Source organism: Meriones unguiculatus, chromosome 5 (assembly GCF_030254825.1).
Source record: "Meriones unguiculatus strain TT.TT164.6M chromosome 5, Bangor_MerUng_6.1, whole genome shotgun sequence".
Classification (NCBI taxonomy): domain Eukaryota; kingdom Metazoa; phylum Chordata; class Mammalia; order Rodentia; family Muridae; genus Meriones; species Meriones unguiculatus.
In genome coordinates this window covers 17426500-17443610 of record NC_083353.1, presented here as the reverse complement: position 1 = coordinate 17443610, position 17111 = coordinate 17426500, and the positions used below count along the sequence as shown (strand labels likewise).

General features: G+C 41.6%; 1 gene segment (V, D, J or C); it reads right to left on the bottom strand.

The window, feature by feature from the left end:
* Positions 1–1636: 1636 nt before the first annotated feature.
* LOC132654369 (immunoglobulin kappa variable 4-1-like) lies at positions 1637–16460 on the bottom strand. The segment is given in 4 exon segments: positions 1637–1779; positions 2290–2428; positions 15901–16214; positions 16412–16460. Coding segments are annotated over 4 exon segments (645 nt in total).
* Between the last annotated feature and the right edge of the window lie 651 nt (positions 16461–17111).

The window sequence follows — 17111 nt, the reverse complement described above, 5'->3', positions numbered from 1 at the left end:
CAGCTCTCAAACAGAAAAGTACTAGGTGCTCTAATAGAAGAGCTGGGTTAAAATCCAAGACATTTGAATCAATTGTCTTCTGTAGAAACATTAGTAGAGCTATCTCAGATTAACAGTTTTTGTGAAATGATAGGATATGTTCAAAAAAGTAACAACAACAAAAGAAACATAGTTAGAAAACACGCCATAAAAGAAAGAAGAAAGAGAAGAAAAAATGAAAGGAAAAAGAGAATCGAGGCTAAATGTGTTCAGTATTACTCATCTCCAAAGCCACTCTTATACTGAAGACAGAGAACAGAACCTCAGACTTTTGGGCTGTAGTTTCTTAGATAAACTAGGGACTAAGATGCATAGAGAAGTCCAGAATTAACGCTGTGAAAATCCTGGTGGACATTAATTTAAGACAGATCAAAGGACCTTTAATCTCACAGCAAAGGATACCTAACAAAAACTAGCAAGCATCCTCCCCACAACTTCAGGAAATAGAAAGAGAGCCCTAAATCTGGAGAGAGGAAACAATAGATTTTTCATGACGTCATTGCTGTAGAGCAATAGTGTCATGAGTTTTATTCAAGAAATAGAAATGTCTGTGTAATTTAAAAATTAGCAGTATTGAAATTGGATCAAGATGGGCTTCTGACATGGTGAAGAGATAGGTCTCTCCAGAAGGGGGCACACCCACCTTGATCTACATAATGATTCTGTAGAGACCAATAGAAAGATACATCAGCAATTGTTGCTATACAAATGGTGAAAATGAAAATTTTGTGTATGTATAAAGAAATCAATAGTGATAAGAATAATCACAGAGGCTGCCAGGACTTCATATTACAGAACTCTGAAAATATATTTACGAAGCAAATTATAATGCCAGAATTATGTGTAAAATACAAGAGAAAAATTAATAAATCAAATACATGGCAAGGACTGGAGTTTCACATCTGTACTCCCAGAACTGAAGAGAGAAAAATAGGAGACTCATGCAGTTGAGGCCAGCCTGGGGTACATAACAACTTCTGGGCCAATCTAATCTACACATGGAGACAATCTCTCAAAAACGTGTATCATCAATCACCTGATTACAAGGCAGCTTATGGCATTATATACCCAACACAAATTATTTATCTGATGTTAACGTTTCACCATTACTCCACAAATATTATTGAAAAATAAATAATCATTTATCCAATATGCATTTCCTTCTATTTGAAGTACATATATTTTATACATCAAGTTTTCAGGTATAAAACAGTTAAATAAATTTCTGATGAGCACATGCAGATCTCCTCTGTAAACCACTAACACAACATCCTATGAGAGAGGTAGACCGTATGTGGATACAGGAAGTTCCTAAACTCAAGGTCTAGAATATGACAGACACTGAGCTGTGCTCCTGTCAGTGTCTAACAAGTTGTCATATGCCATTGATGTTTACTGGTGATCTTTGACACCTGTCCCTAGAAGTACTAAAGAGAAACCCATTGGTGACCCTACAGCTTCAAGAGCTGTGGACAGCATGCTGGTAGAAAAATGGAGATGACATGAGGTCTTCTTTTTAACATTTTTGTGTCTGTGACAATTACGTCTGGGCGTGAAGTATGTATCTGGTGCTGGAGTGATGGATCGTTGTCACCTATCATGTGTACTGGGAGTTGAACCCAGATCCTTTGAAGAGCAGCCAGGGCTCATAATCAGCGGGAGCTTGGATCATGGCCTTCATCATGATTCGGCGGACAATAATGATAACGAACACAACCCATCTGTAGTAGGACCACAATACTAGACAATACCACCGGGGCAGACCAGAGCATGTACATCACCATGGGCTCAGGTGACAGCATGGACAGTACAGGACAGGATAGTCACATTAATGTAACCCTCAGCAGCAGGACAGCCTCAGACCTCCACATGGCTTCAGTTTGTAACACAGACCACGGACTTCTGCATGGCCACATACATAAACACAGAACCAGGCTGCAGTAGGACCATAGATCAAGACATGGCCCTTAGTGACAGCATGTGTCCAAACAGCACCATAGACTCAGGGGGCAGTGCAGGCCACTCATATCAGCTTGGTCCTCACTGCCAGCAAGAACCCAATTCTGCCTCTATCCACAGCACAGGTAATGCTCTGTTTTGCTATCTTTTTCATCTTTCCATCACATATTTTTCATCCTAGTGGGACCTGTGCTTGCACTACCTAAATGCCATAATTTTGATGATCAGAACAGCAAGGCAAGGAAAAGAACAATGGACGCAGGGGCTGTTCCCAAAACTGGAACCTCTCACCTGACACCCACAGCAGCAGTCTCCATAGCAGGAGAGCAGCTGACCCCATCTCTGAGAGCTTGACTGGAGGAGGCTGCTTCTCCGGCATTGGAATGCTGCCTGTAAAGAGGCCTTGAACAATGTACACTGTGGCTAATATCTCAAATGCAAAGCAGCTCAGAAGAGCTTGACTTATTGCTCAAAGGACACCTGCACTTGTGTTACTCTGTGGCAGTTAGGATTAGCAAAGAATTCCCTAGAGTATTTTAAGTGCATCACAATGATTTCCTGGCTCGAATTCTGAAATCATCATGTTTATTATTCTGAGCTTCCATGCCATAGCTCTGCAGTAAGTGTGTGGGGTGCAGGAGCACTTTCAACCCTCAGAACTAAACTTAAAAAAAAATTGTGTTTCTGGGGTACTTCACACATCTGTTTGCCTGCAAATTTAATGATTTCATTTTTTTAATTGCTGAGTATTATTCCATTGTGTAAATGTGCCACAATTTTCATATCCATTCCTAGGTTGAGGGACATCTAGGTTGTGTCCAGATTCTGGCTATTACAACTAAAGCTGAAATGACCATAGTTGAGCAAATGTCCTTGTTGAATGGTAGATCATCTTGTGGGTTTATGCTCAGGAAGGGTATAGTTGAATCTTGAAGCACCACTACTCCCAAATTTCTGAGAAAGCACCAGGTTGATTTCCAAAATGTTTGTACAAGTTTGCATCCCACGAGCAATGGTGGAGGGTTACCCTTTCTCTACATGCTCCCCATCATGTGTTTACAGTTGAGTTTTATTCGTAACCATATTTTTGGATGTGAGGTAGAATCTCATGGTCGTTTAGATTTGCATTTCCCTGATGACTAAGGATGTTAAGCATTTTTTTGTTTGTTTCTCCATCATTCCATATTTCTCTGTTGAAAATTATCTGTTTAGCTCTGTACCTCACTTCTAATTGGATTATTTAGTTTATTGGTTCCTAATTTCTTGCGTTCTTTATGTATTTTGGGTATTAGCTTTCAGTCCGGTGTTGGATTGGTAAAGAACTTGTCCCTGTCTATAGACTTGTTTTGTTCTGTTGATAGTGTCCACCCCTGCTCAGATGTACCAATGTACAGCTCAGTCTCCATGTGGTTTCCTAAGTAAGAAGAACTGGGGTTGCCTCTGTCATGAACTTGGTTGCAAGCTCTTTGATCACTTTCCCCTGGTGATGCAGCCTTGTCAGGCAAGAGAGGAAGATTCCTGATAGGACTTGATATGCTTCAACAAACTGTCTAAGTAAATCTCTGTCATTTTAAGTGATACAGAAAAAAAACATTTAAATTTTAATTTCTACTCTAATTCATCCTCCTTAGATCACAGATGACCTTGATGGTTAAGTAGCTCTAACAGCAGCAAACATCCAGCTGCTTGGTCAGCCCAGTTTACCTTGCTGACAAGCTTCATACTAAGAAAGATGTGAGTTTCTAAAGGTAATGAGACAAAGACAAGTAAGTCATATATGTCAAGAGAAAACCAGAGGAAACAAGTTATGTAGGTCCAAGACATATAGGTCTGTCTTAAGTTAGGATAAGAAATTGTGTTACAGTCTGAAGATATGAAAGCCTCAGAAAGTGTTTTATACATATGGGAGAGTAATTCAAACTGTAAAAGAGTTGTTTCAGATTTTGCTCCTTCTCTCTATGCTACTGTTGAGGCTCCACTCACCCATCTCCCTCACCCATTGTCATAATTCACAACCAGTCCTCCAGGTTCATACATACTTCTCCCTTAAATTGCTCCTTTCAAGGATTTTTGTCTCATTTCCTAATGTCCCATTCCTCTCCTAAAAAAGATGTCTTCTGCAGAATTGACATATCTTTGCCTTTCTGCCCCTGATAATAGCTCCCGGAGACTTCATGTAACCTCCTCTTCCTTCCTCAGACTCTGTACACTTCCAGTCTCTCAATCCCCAAGCCCTTCTTATCCTCTGCCCAACTCTTTAGTCAATCCCACTGTATGGGATGCCACCTCTCCTTCCTCTGTTGAGCATCATAAACCTTTCTCAATTATACTCACAGACTCTTCTGCATACACCTCCAAACTAGATACTCACTACCCTTAATCAGCCTCCCTTAGGCCTCATACCAATCATTTTTATGTTCTACCTCCTCACCATACAATATTAACAGCACATATTAACAGCAAAAAAACCCACAAAGAAATAAACAAAAAACCTAACAAAACCTTGCACCTAGTCTAATATCTTTGTTTCGTTAACTACTCTCTCTTTACATCCGTAAGCTGTCCTCTATCATCGCTGACCATACCACTCACTTTTCACCCCTAAATCTTTTGTTTTTAGTTTTTCTTTTTAAAAATTTTTATATTACAGTTTATTCACTTTGTGTCTCGGCTGTACCCCCCTCTCTCATTTCCTCCCAATCCCACCCTCTCTCCCTCATCTCCTCCCATTCTCCTCTCCAAATTCACTGATAAGGGAGGTCCACTCCCCTTCCATCTGACCCTAGCTTATCAGGTCTCACTAGGACTGGCTGCATTGTTCTCCTCCTCTGTGGCCTGATAAGGCTGCTCCCACCTTTGGTGAGGTGGTCAAAGAGCCCACCACTGAGTTCATGTCAGAGACAGTTCCTGTCCCCTTACTAGGGAAGTCACTTGGATACTGAGCTGCCATGAGCTAGATCTGAGCAGGGGTATTGGGGTAGAGCCACAAAAGGTCCTTGGTTGGAATATCAGGCTCAGAAAAGACCCTGTGTCAGATTATTTGGTTCTGTTGTTCTCCTTGTAGAGCTCTTGTCCTCTCCAGGTTTTACTATCTCCCCATTCTTTCATGAGAGTCTCTGAACGGGGGGTGGGGGTGGGGGAGAGCCAAGATGGCGGTGCCGGGAAAACACCGCATTTGAGAAGCAGGACAGCACTCGCTGTGCAGAGACCAGAAGACTGAACTCTGGGCCCTGAAACTACATCAATCGTGTTTCCCAGGTGAGGGGAGGCTCCCACGGTGTGGGAATCGGTCGGGTCCACTCACGGCTGCCCAGCCAGAACCCGGAAGAAATCCCAGGTAAAGCAGGCTTTGTGTCTCTGGGCTGGAGCCACAAGCGTCCGTGTCCCAATTACTTTCCCAGACTGATCTGTGAGCACAAGAGTGCCTGAGGCTGGGAGTCCCAGTCGCGGGGGGACCCCTCCAAGACTGATCACGGGTCACCCAGTCTTTCCCCGGAAGGTCTCTAGGACGGCAGGTACCCACCGCCAACACAACTGAGCTCCTGCTGCGCAGAGAGCTGTGCACTCAGCTCAGCAGTACAGACAAGCTGTGCGCCCCAGTCTCCCAAGGAAATAGAAGCAGTCATCGAAAGTCTCCCATCCAAAAAAAGCCCAGGACCTGATGGTTTCAGCGCAGAATTCTACCAAACATTCAAAAAAGAGCTAACTCCAGTTCTCTTCAAACTATTCCACAAAATCGAAACAGAAGCAACATTACCAACCTCATTCTATGAAACCACTGTCACCTTGGTACCTAAACCTCACAAAGACCCAACAAAAAAAGAGAACTTCAGGCCAATCTCCCTTATGAACATTGATGCAAAAATACTCAACCAAATACTCGCAAACCGAATAAAAGAACACATCAAAGATATCATCCACCATGACCAAGTAGGCTTCATCCCAGGTATGCAGGGGTGGTTCAATATAAGGAAATCCATCAATGTGATCCACCATATTAACAAACTGAAAGAAAAAACCACATGGTAATCTCCCTAGATGCTGAAAAAGCCTTTGACAAAAATCCAACATCCATTCATGTTCAAAGTATTGATCAGGGATATAAGGCACATATCTAAACATAGTAAAGGCAATATACAGCAAACCTATAGCCAACATCAAACTGAACGGAGAGAAACTTAAAGCAATCCCACTGAAATCAGGGACAAGACAAGGCTGCCCACTCTCTCCATATCTCTTCAACATAGTGCTGGAAGTCCTTGCTAGAGCAATAAGACAGTTGAAGGAGATCAAGGGGAAACAAATTGGAAAGGAAGAAATCAAATTATCCCTATTTGCAGATGATATGATAGTATACGTTAGTGACCCCAAAAACTCTACCAGGGAACTCCTACAGCTGATAAACACCTTCAGCAAAGTGGCTGGATACAAAATTAACTCAAAAAAATCAGTAGCCCTCCTGTATACAAAAGACAATAGGGCTGAGAAAGAAATTAGGGAAACAACACCCTTCACAATAGCCACAAACGACATAAGGTACCTCGGAGTAACCCTAACCAAGGAAGTCAAAGACTTGTATGAAAAAAATTTCAAGTCTCTGAAGAAAGAATTAGAAGAAAATATGAGAAGATGGAAAGATCTCCCATGTTCATGGCTTGGCAGGATTAACATAGTAAAAATGGCCATTTTACCTAAAGCAATCTACAGATTCAATGCAATGCCCATCAAATTACCAACACAATTCTTTACAGACCTGGAAAGAAAAATTCTCAACTTCATCTGGAATAACAAGAAACCCAGAAATGCTAAAACAATCCTCTACAATAAAAGATCTTCCGGAGGTATCTCCATCCCTGATCTTAAGTTGTACTATAGAGCAACAGTTTTAAAAACTGCATGATACTGGCATAATAACAGAATAGTAGATTAATGGAACCGAACAGAGGACCCAGAAATAAACCCACACACTTATGGACACCTGATCTTTGGCAAAGGTGCCAAAAACATTCAATGGAAAAAAGATAGCATCTTCAACAAATGGTGCTGGTCCAACTGGATGTCTACATGTAGAAAAATGAAAATAGATCCATACTTATAACCCTGCACAAAACTGAAGTCCAAGTGGATCAAAGACCTCAACATAAAACCTGACACATTAAATCGGCTTGAAAAAAAAGTGGGGAATACCCTAGAACTCATTGGTACAGGAGAAATCTTCCTGAACAGAACACCAACAGCACAGGCTCTAAGAATAACAATCAATAAATGGGACCTCATGAAACTGAAAAGCTTCTGCAAAGCAAAGGAGACCATCACCAAAACAAAGCGACTGCCTACAGATTGGGAAAGAATCTTCACCAACCCTTTATCTGACAGAGGACTCATATCCAGTATATATAAAGAACTAAAGAAGCTGAAAAGCAGCAAACCAAGTAATCCACTTAAAAAATGGGGAACAGAGCTAAACAGAGAATTCTCTAGAGGCATACCGAATGGCAGAGAAGCACTTAAAGAAATGCTCAACCTCACTAGCCATTAGGGAAATGCAAATCAAAACAACCCTGAGATTTCACCTTACACTCATGAGAATGGCCAAGATCAAAAACTCAAGTGACAACACATGCTGGAGAGGTTGTGGAGAAAGGGGAACACTTCTCCACTTTGGTGGGAATGTAAACTTGTACAACCACTCTGGAAAGCAATCTGGCGCTTTCTCAGACAACTAGGAATAGTGCTTCCCCATGATCCAGCCATACCACTCCTAGGCATATATCCAAAAGAGGCTCAAGTACACAAAAAGGACATTTGCTCAACCATGTTTGTAGCAGCTTTATTTGTAATAGACAGAAGCTGGAAACAGCCCAGATGCCCATCAAATGAAGAATGGATGCAGAAATTTTGGTACATCTACACAATGGAATATTACTCAGCAATGAAAAATAAGGAAATCATGAAATTTGCAGGTAAATGGTGGGATCTGGAAAGGATCATCCTGAGTGAGTTGTCCCAGAAGCAAAAAGACACACATGGTATATACTCACTCATATAGACATGCAACATAGGACAAACCCACTATAACCTGTGCATCTAAAGAAACTAAGCAAGAGAGAAGACCCTAACTAAAATGTCCAATCCCCATCCAGAAAGGCAAAGAGGATGGACATCAGAAGAAGAAGAAAACAGGAAACAACCTAGGAACCTACCACAGAGGACCTCTGAAAGCCTCTGCCCTACAGACTATCAAAGCAGATGCTGAGCCTGATGGTCAACTGTTGGGCAGAGTGAATGGAATTTTATGTAAGAACTGGGAAATAGTAAGAGCTGGAGAGGTCAGGGTCTCCACAAGGAGAGCAACAGAACAAGAAAATTTGAACACAGGGAACTTCCCAGAGACTCATACTCCAACCAAGGTCTATTCTTGGAGATAATCCAGAACCCCTGCACAAATGTAGCCCAGGGCAGTTCAGAGTCCAATTGGGTTACATAGTAATGTGAAGAGGGACTGCCTCTGACATAATCTGATTGGCCTGCTTTTTGATCACCTCCCCCTGGGGGAGGAGCAGCCTTACCAGACCATAGTAGAGGACAATGCAGCCACTTTTGATGTGAACTGATGGACTAAGATCAAAAATGAGAGGAGAACCTCCCCTATCAGGGGACTTGGGGAGTGTCATACATGCAGAGGGAGGAGGGAGGATGGGATTGGGAGGGGAGGAGGGAGGCGCTTATAGGGGGATGCAGAATGAATAAAGTGTAATTGAGGAAAAATTTAAAAAAAGGGAAAAAATAATTTAAGAACCTTAAATGACTTTCAAAAGTGGAGGAAAACATGGAGTTAGTCAATTTACATGGAGCATGTCTTGCCCCTGGGGGCAATGGTCTCCTGAACCTACTCAGACCTCCGACACCACCACTGCTAGTTCTAGAACTGATGCAAGATGTTCCAACGAGGGGGTTAAGGCTTCTCATAAGCCCACACCTGTTTGTTTATATTCCCCTCTTTTATTCATTATTAGCCAGATAGAGCCAAGTAATTGTGGTGATGATACTTGCTTTTTTGCCCAATGCTGGAACGCTAGTAAATTTAGGTATGCCCTGGTTACTCGCATGCCTCACTGCGTGCCTGTGCCCGTTGATGCCCCTCACGCTATGACTCTCTTCAGACAGAAAAGGGATCTTGGAACTACAGCCACTATTGTTACTACCATCTCATTGGCGGCTGTTGGAGCTACCACCAGGGCATTAGCTATGAGTCATACTGTGCAGACTGCTCAGACCCTGAATAATCTTTTAGCCAATGTAGCTCATGCCTTAGATGTACAAAAAGGAATTAATGCTCAACTAAAAGGAGGCTTGATGGTGTTCAATCAGGATTGACCTCGTGCAGGAGCAAATTGATACCCTATGGCAAATCCCTCAACCTGGCTATCAATGAAAGTATGCTGGACTTTGTGTCACCAGCATACAAAATGAGAATTTTTCCTGTGCTGCAAATCTGTCTAAACAATTGTTGAGCTATATTTTAGGTAATTGGACTGGAGAATTCGATACTACGATGGAGCAGCTGAGAGTGGCCCATATCACAGTAAATTCTACTAGAGTGGACGCAGGACCAGCCACAGGATTATTACCATGGATTGCTGCAGCCATGAATCATCTGAAGGAATGGGCGGGCATGGGAGCATTAGCAGGCCTTCTGGTGTTGGTCTCCTTGGTTTGCCCGTGGTGTATATTCAAGATTAGAGTCTCACAGCAGCGTAATGCAGCCATGATCATTCAGGCCTTTACAGCCACTGAAGCAGGACAGTCTCCCCAAGCATTGTTGGCTATCATAAAATGCTAAAATGTTATGCTCAAGATGCGAGGCTAAGCACTGCACTCAGGGTCAGCTGCTTTGGATCCAAAGAAGAGCATGTCTGATTGCATGCGGGTTGATGCCCCAGGTCCCGCCTCTGAGAAAAAGTTATTGGACTGGTCTGATGCTCTTTGGGTGGATGACACTTAATGAACATCGGTGTAAAGTCCCAATTTATTTCTAATATCAGAGATCAGACCTCTACTCTTGCCTGATGTGTCTAAAACAAAAAGGGGAACTGTAGAGAGCTGCGGAATGATATGCCTTAAAGATGGAGCTGGTTTCCGCCTTCCACCTTCCCGATGGTGAGTGCTCTCTGTCACAAACAACTCCACATTTGGCTAAGGCTGAGGATCTGGCTTGCTTCCATGTATGTGGACGTATCTGCATTGCCCACTTGGCATGCTGGGGTTGGCTACCCAGAGGCTATTTAAGCTGTGGGCTGGCTTTCCCCAGGGTCAGATGATTGTTCAAGGTTCCTGAATAAACTGCATTGAAAAAAAAAAAAAAGAGTCTCTGAACTCTACCCACAGTTTGGTTATGAATCTCAGCATCTGATTTGATACACTGGTGCATAGAGTCTTTCAGAGGTCCTCTGTGGTAGGTTCCTGTCCTGTTCCCTGCTTTCTCCTTCTTAAAATATCCATCTCATTTTTCTATCTAAGTGAGGATTGATCATCTTACCCACGTCCCTGCTTCTTGCTTAGCTTCTTTAAGTGTACATATTTTTGTAGGTTTATCCTATATTATGTCTAGTATCCACTAATAAGTGAGTAGGCAATGGTGGGATCTAATAAAGATCATCCTGAGTGAGATATCCCAGAAGCAGATAGATACACACAGTATATACTCAGTTCTAAATCTTAAGGACAGTATAGTCTTAATAATCCTGGATGTCCACTTCCAAAGCATTTTGTCTTCACATATATGGATCCTTATACTAAAAAATCCTAAAAACTGACCTAGTCTGTCCTTCTCCAGGGATTCAAAGACAGTCCCCATCGTCTTGCCCAAGCATTACTATGGACTTAGCCAACCTTCTCCCTTTTCCTCCTTCCTGCTTCAATATATAAATAACCTCCTTCTTCACAGTCCTTCTATTTCTAATAACCCATATGACCTCACTCCTCAATTACCTCATTTTTAGAGGTTTCTGGCTCTCACATTCCAAAGCACAACTCTCCTTTCCCCTAGTCACCTATCTCAGGTTCTCTCTCACACCACCCATAGACACCTCACTTTAAGACCACCTTGCCCATCTCCACTCCCCATTTCTACAGTCTCAGCCAGTGTCCTCCATCATAGATCCCTACATACTCCTGATTTCTTCCCTATACCATGTTACTTCTGGACAGCCACTTACTTCCCATCCACAAACAATTCCTCAAGCATTAAACATTCTCTTTTCTGCTCCAGCCTTCTGCATCCCAGATATATAGAAACCTTTCCATTCTTAAACTTCCAAAATGCACAAACACTGCTCTTTGCCCCATCACGTATCTCTCCACAACTCTAAACAACATAGTCCACAGATGATCATTTCACCTGCACACTCTTTTCACAGCCTCTCTGCTTAGCTCTAACTCTAACAAATAGCTATGGTTTCTCAGAGTACTAATATCCCACCCCACAACTGCTAAAGCTGAGGGTAAAGGCAGAAGCTCCAGGGTCCCCGCTCCAAATCTATTTTCATCACAGTTGTTCTAAACTCCTAACTTACAATGGAATCTACCACCCTTTCCACCTTCTCTGATTTTTTTCTCTCTATACTTCTCTTATAAGAGATTCACCAGTGATACTCCTTTCCTATCCTCCTCCTAATCATTCCACACTTAATCTCCTTGCCTCAACATTTCTCAAATCCTCTACACCCCTGAACAAAGGGAGCTCTTTGAGAGCTCCTATCCCATCCCTTTCACACACAAGATGATCTTCTAGCTACTTCTGCTACAATTTTTATATGGTTATCAGCTCCTTCTTCTCAGAGAGGCACATTAGACTGTCCTCTCCTTTATTATTATTCATCCTCAGCTTCAGGCTCCTGTGCTCTTGAGATAACCAATTCCTGACAAAACTCATATTTCTTCTCACACTCATACTTTTCCTCTGCCCAAATGATTGTCAAACATCTACTGCCAACTGGCTCCCCTAAATTAATTAACTGCTTAGATGTTCTCAGGCATCAGATACACTAAAGAAACCATAAATCCTACACACCCAAATATAAGATGTAACCAACCCCAAACCATCTCCTCTCTCTGTCTCTCTTTCTCTGTCTCTCTGTCTGTCTCTCTCTCTCTCTCTCTCACACACACACACACACACACACACACACACACCACTCTCATGATTAAATCCTCACTTGGGTGAAGGTCATCCACCAAACTCTCTTCAACTCTTCTGACAACTATTTAAATGCCTCCCAATGTTTTCTTTCTGCTTCATCTTCAAATTCGTTGGTTAAGTATAGTTCCTCTCACTGCCAATACCATAGTAACAATGCCCTATCCTCAGTACTGGCTGCTTGCATCCTTGAACATCTAAGTACCTCCTTAGGAACAAAAACAAAGTGCTCTCAACCTGTCCACACCAAACTCCCCCAAACTGTTACTGACTGTTCCTCTTACTGTCTGTCAAGACCCTCCCCAATCTCCAATGTTCTTAAAATATCTCAATTTAAGAACCTGCCTGAACAACACCCGCAAAAGACTATTTTGACACAACCAGAGCTTCTCAAATTATATTCTCCCCAACACAACCAGACCCTGCTTTCATATTACAGTTGCTCCCAAATTAACCTTATATAGCCAAAATAAATTTTTGTGGCTCCTCTCAAGAACAAACGATTTAACAGATTCCAGATAAGTACTCCTGACAATCAACAGCCTAAATTATCCTGCCTATTACCTACTCTGAATGGTGGTTATCTCTCCCCATTTCCCTGGGCTTGGCACTCCTCTTCCATACTACCGGGATCATGAACCTAACAGTTTCAAACGTACACCTAAGATAGAATTTTGTTTTCTAAACTGTTTAACTTTGTTCAGGAGATTTCAAATGAACCACAGACTACTCCAGCACCTCCTACTTATGCCCAGCTATTTTCTCAGGATCTATATCCTGGTCCAGTGTCCCAGGGTACACTTCCCTAGCCTTTTGTCCCGAGGCTCAGAATTGCATTTATTGACACAGGCAATTAAAATGCAGTCCATATCAAAATATGCTTTTAGTGTAAAATACATTCTATAGATTTAGTTCATAGTTTCTTATTACATTTTAAAGTGGCTAAAAATTACAATGTCCTATGCAGCTCTTATCATGCTTCTAAGAGCAACCAGGTGTCCTCACATCACCTGGCTCTACCACGTGGATGGCCAGGAGCACTCAGTGCAGACCACATGTGTGTCTCCATGGACAGATCACTCTCCAGCAAGGAGCTTTAAGAAAGAGTGGGAGAGGAAATGGCTGCAGCTTTGTATCTCACATTTGTGATCTACTTTAAACACTGGTATTGTAAAATTAAATTAGCTATTTTTGTGCATATTTTTGTTTTTTTTAAATGGACATAATATTTCCCTTTCAACAGAAAAAGTTAAACTTCTTACACTGTTTATAACGTTAGAGCTGCCAAAAATTATGACATTCATTTGCGCGTACAGTACCAGATACATTAGTTCATTGCTGTCATTTTATATCAGGTCCAATAAGCCCAGGAAAATTTGTAGTTTTCCTATTCAGAAATTATCAGTGTCATCTACATTACTCTGAAGCTCAGGTGACAGTTGATGAGAGTGTCCCCAGCATGAGACTTACTTTTTTCCACCAGTTTCATGAAAAGGAGCTGATTTTCTGTCAAACAGAAATTGGAAAGGACACATTGAATTCATAATAGGTGACTGAGGATGGGCATCTAGTCTGAGAACCATTCCTTTTGCAGAAAAGCCTGCTAGTCATGGTCTTTTGATATAATGGAGCCTGTTCATAAGTCATCTTGAATGTGATTAGTTAATGTTTTTCAGCAAAATACAGCCAATGTATGTTCTTTCCCTTTTTGGATCAGAGAAGCTTATTCTGGCATGTTACTCCGGTGGTGTTTGCACACAGTTTTGTGGTGAAACCTTATGTTTCAAAAGCTGTCCCAACAGTGGCATGTTTTCATTTGTTTTCCAATGAGGTCACTCAGATCCTAGTTGGGACAAAAATTCTGATGTTTTCCCTTCATCTGCAAAAGCAACTGGCAATGCTACCCGTGTTTTGCTTCTACAGCAGAACATCTAGTGTGAACTCTAATGATGTGCAGAACTTGTCCAACTCCCAATTCTTTAACTGCACAAGGCTCTTCCATTTCTCAACTTTTTTATTTTATTCAGTTACTACTACTTGTAATGTTTGCTCAATAATATCCTGCATTCTTTCTCTGCCTGTTTCTCTCTCTCTCTCTTTCTGCCTGTTTCCATCTCTTTGGTTATGTATTTTTCATTTCCTCCTGCATACTTTTCCTTTCTAATCCCATGAAAAGTTTCATTCCTAGTATGTATTTTGTGGGGTCAGTTCTGTTTTTTCTTCTTTCAATTCTTCTGTGAGTTCTGTAATCTCCTTCTGTAAGATTTCTTCCTGAACTTGATTAAACTGCAAGGGGATCTTGTTTACCCTGCAGCTCATTATGTTGATCTTGTGTTTTTTGTTTTTCCATAACATCTTTCTTGATTATTTGGGAATAACCCAGGGAATGCAGATATTCTTTGTCTGACCTTCCACATGAATCCATGTTAATGTCCATCCTCAATGCCGATGCCAGGAGACCTATTGACCCACCCGAGTGGTCTGCATGAGGCCATGTTGATGTTCTTCAGCTGTGTTGCTGCCAAGGGCTCTGATAGTGTCTGTGGCCCATGGCTGTGGCAGAGGGCAGTGTTGGTGTCTTTTCTGTGTACAGGAGATCATGCTGAGGCTCATGCCATGTACTGATCCAAGATTTCATGTGGCTGTTCACCATCCATACTGTCACCAGATAAAAGGGTGAGGAACATGATCAGTGCCGAACTGAATTATAGTTGAGAAAGATGGACATAGACTGCTTCTGTGACAAACCCTACCACCACCTCAGCATCCCCTCCCCTGAAAAATGTAACAGCCCCAATGGAAATATTTTGGAAGTACTCCTTGAGTTGTGATTTTTTGCAATTCAGTTTGGCCACTTTAGAAGAGAAATTTTGGGAAAGGAGTTCCTTCATTTCCTTCTGATGAGATGCTTTGAGGGGCCCAATGTGTCATCCTTGATACGTCTGTGGTGTTTTCAATTGGTATATCGTTGCTTCAGAATCCCTTTTTCAGCTTATTTTTCTTTAAAATCAATCCCTCTAGCTCATTTTTCAATCTGAAGTTTTCTTATAAAACCTCTGAAGTATGGGACTCAGTAAAGACATGCGGCTGGTACAGCGGGTTCTTTAGGGGTCTAGGGAAGGAGTTTGCACTTTGTCTATTTGAGTACAAAACTTTTCTCTTAAGTTTTTAGCATATGTTTCTTCTCTGCTCTTGGGTCTCTGCTTGAACAGCCTCAGTTTTCTTCTGGGGCTTCTCCCCAGTTTACAAAAGGTCTTGTATCTCTCTTTGGTGCTTCTTAGTTCTTTGTCGAGTCTTGCCCACTTTGCTTTAAAGCCTGCTCTCCCTGGAATTCTATAGACTAAATATCCTGATCATCTTTGTCATTCTTTTTGTTTTCTAAGAGAAGTTTAATTAAACATCTACATCTGTTTCCAGATTTCTTACAGTGATCTGATGGCCTCTTTTCTGTCTTCCAAGTTCTATAGAAGGAAAAGAAAGAAAGAAAATCCCAAGTTCATTTTTACATTTTCATATGAAGTATTTTCATATCAAAAGATAGAGACTTTGAATGCATAATTTGAACTGGGCTCTGCAAACCATTCATCACTTGCTAGGGCACACTCTCTTTCACACAGAAGGGGGAAGTGTGCAGGCCCAGGGCTATGTGTGGTGCAGGCAGCTGGTGAGACTCTCAAGGAGGTTTGTGTTGGAGGCTGAAGCACTGTGGGAGGATATTCATAATGCTGCTGACAGTAATAAACTGCCAGGTCTTCATCCTGTACACTGCTGATTGAGAGAGTGAAATCTGTGCCAGATCCACTGCCTGTGAAGCAATCAGTGACCCCAGTGTGCCGAGTGGATGCATAGTAGATCAGCAGCTTAGGGGACTGCCCTGGTTTCTGCTGGTACCAAGACAAGTAGTATGAGCTGCCTGAAGTAAGGCTCTGACTGGATTTGCAGCTAATGGTGACCTTCTCTCCTGCTGACACAGCCAGGGAGGATGGAGCCTGGGTCATCACCATGTCTGCACAGGTACCTGCAATCAGGAATACATATGAACATGCATATGAACACAAACACAGATTGTAAAACAGTTGAAATTTATCATTAGTTACTTTGTACTATTGTCTTATTAGAGTATTATTATATAAGAAATATTGAGCCTAACACAGTCAAATTTCTGTTGTACAAAGAAGTGGCTCTGTAAAGATTATAATAATTTGACTTTCTCACCAGACACCCAAAGCAGAAGAGATATGAGGACCTGGGTCTCTGACTTCATCTTGCTCCCCCTGCTGTCTGATGCAGTTCAATTCTCACTGCATTGGCTGGTTTATAAATTCTCAGCAGCTGGGCTGGGCTCTAGGCGGCCATGCAAAGCAGTCAGCAAATACAAGAGCAAATGCCTGTGCAGTGTCTGTGTGTGTAGCTGCTGTCAATCAACAGTCAAAAATTCTTTTACAGGGAGCATGAGTAATCACTAAAAAAGATTGTCTTATAGTTTTCAAACAGGAAATAAATAGGTGCTCTAATAGGAGGCCTGGATTAAAATCCAAGACATACTTAAATCAATTGACTTTTGTAGAAACATTAGTAGAGTTATCTCAGAATTAGAGTCTAAGGGAAATGATAGGGTATGTTCAAAAATATCACAAAAACAGCAACAAAAAAGAATCAGTAAGAAAACATAACATAAAAGAAAGAAGAAAAGATGAAAGGAAAAAAGAAAATTGAGGCTAAATGTGTTCAATATTACTCATCTCCAAAGCCACTCTTATACTGAGGACACAGACAGGGACTTGAACTTTTGGTTTCCAGTTTCTTAGTTAAAATAGAATTAAACAAGGGAATAGAATGAAAAGAGCAGCCCAGACTTCACTCTGTGGAAATCCTGGTAGACATTAATTTAAAACTGAGATCAGAGGAACTTTAA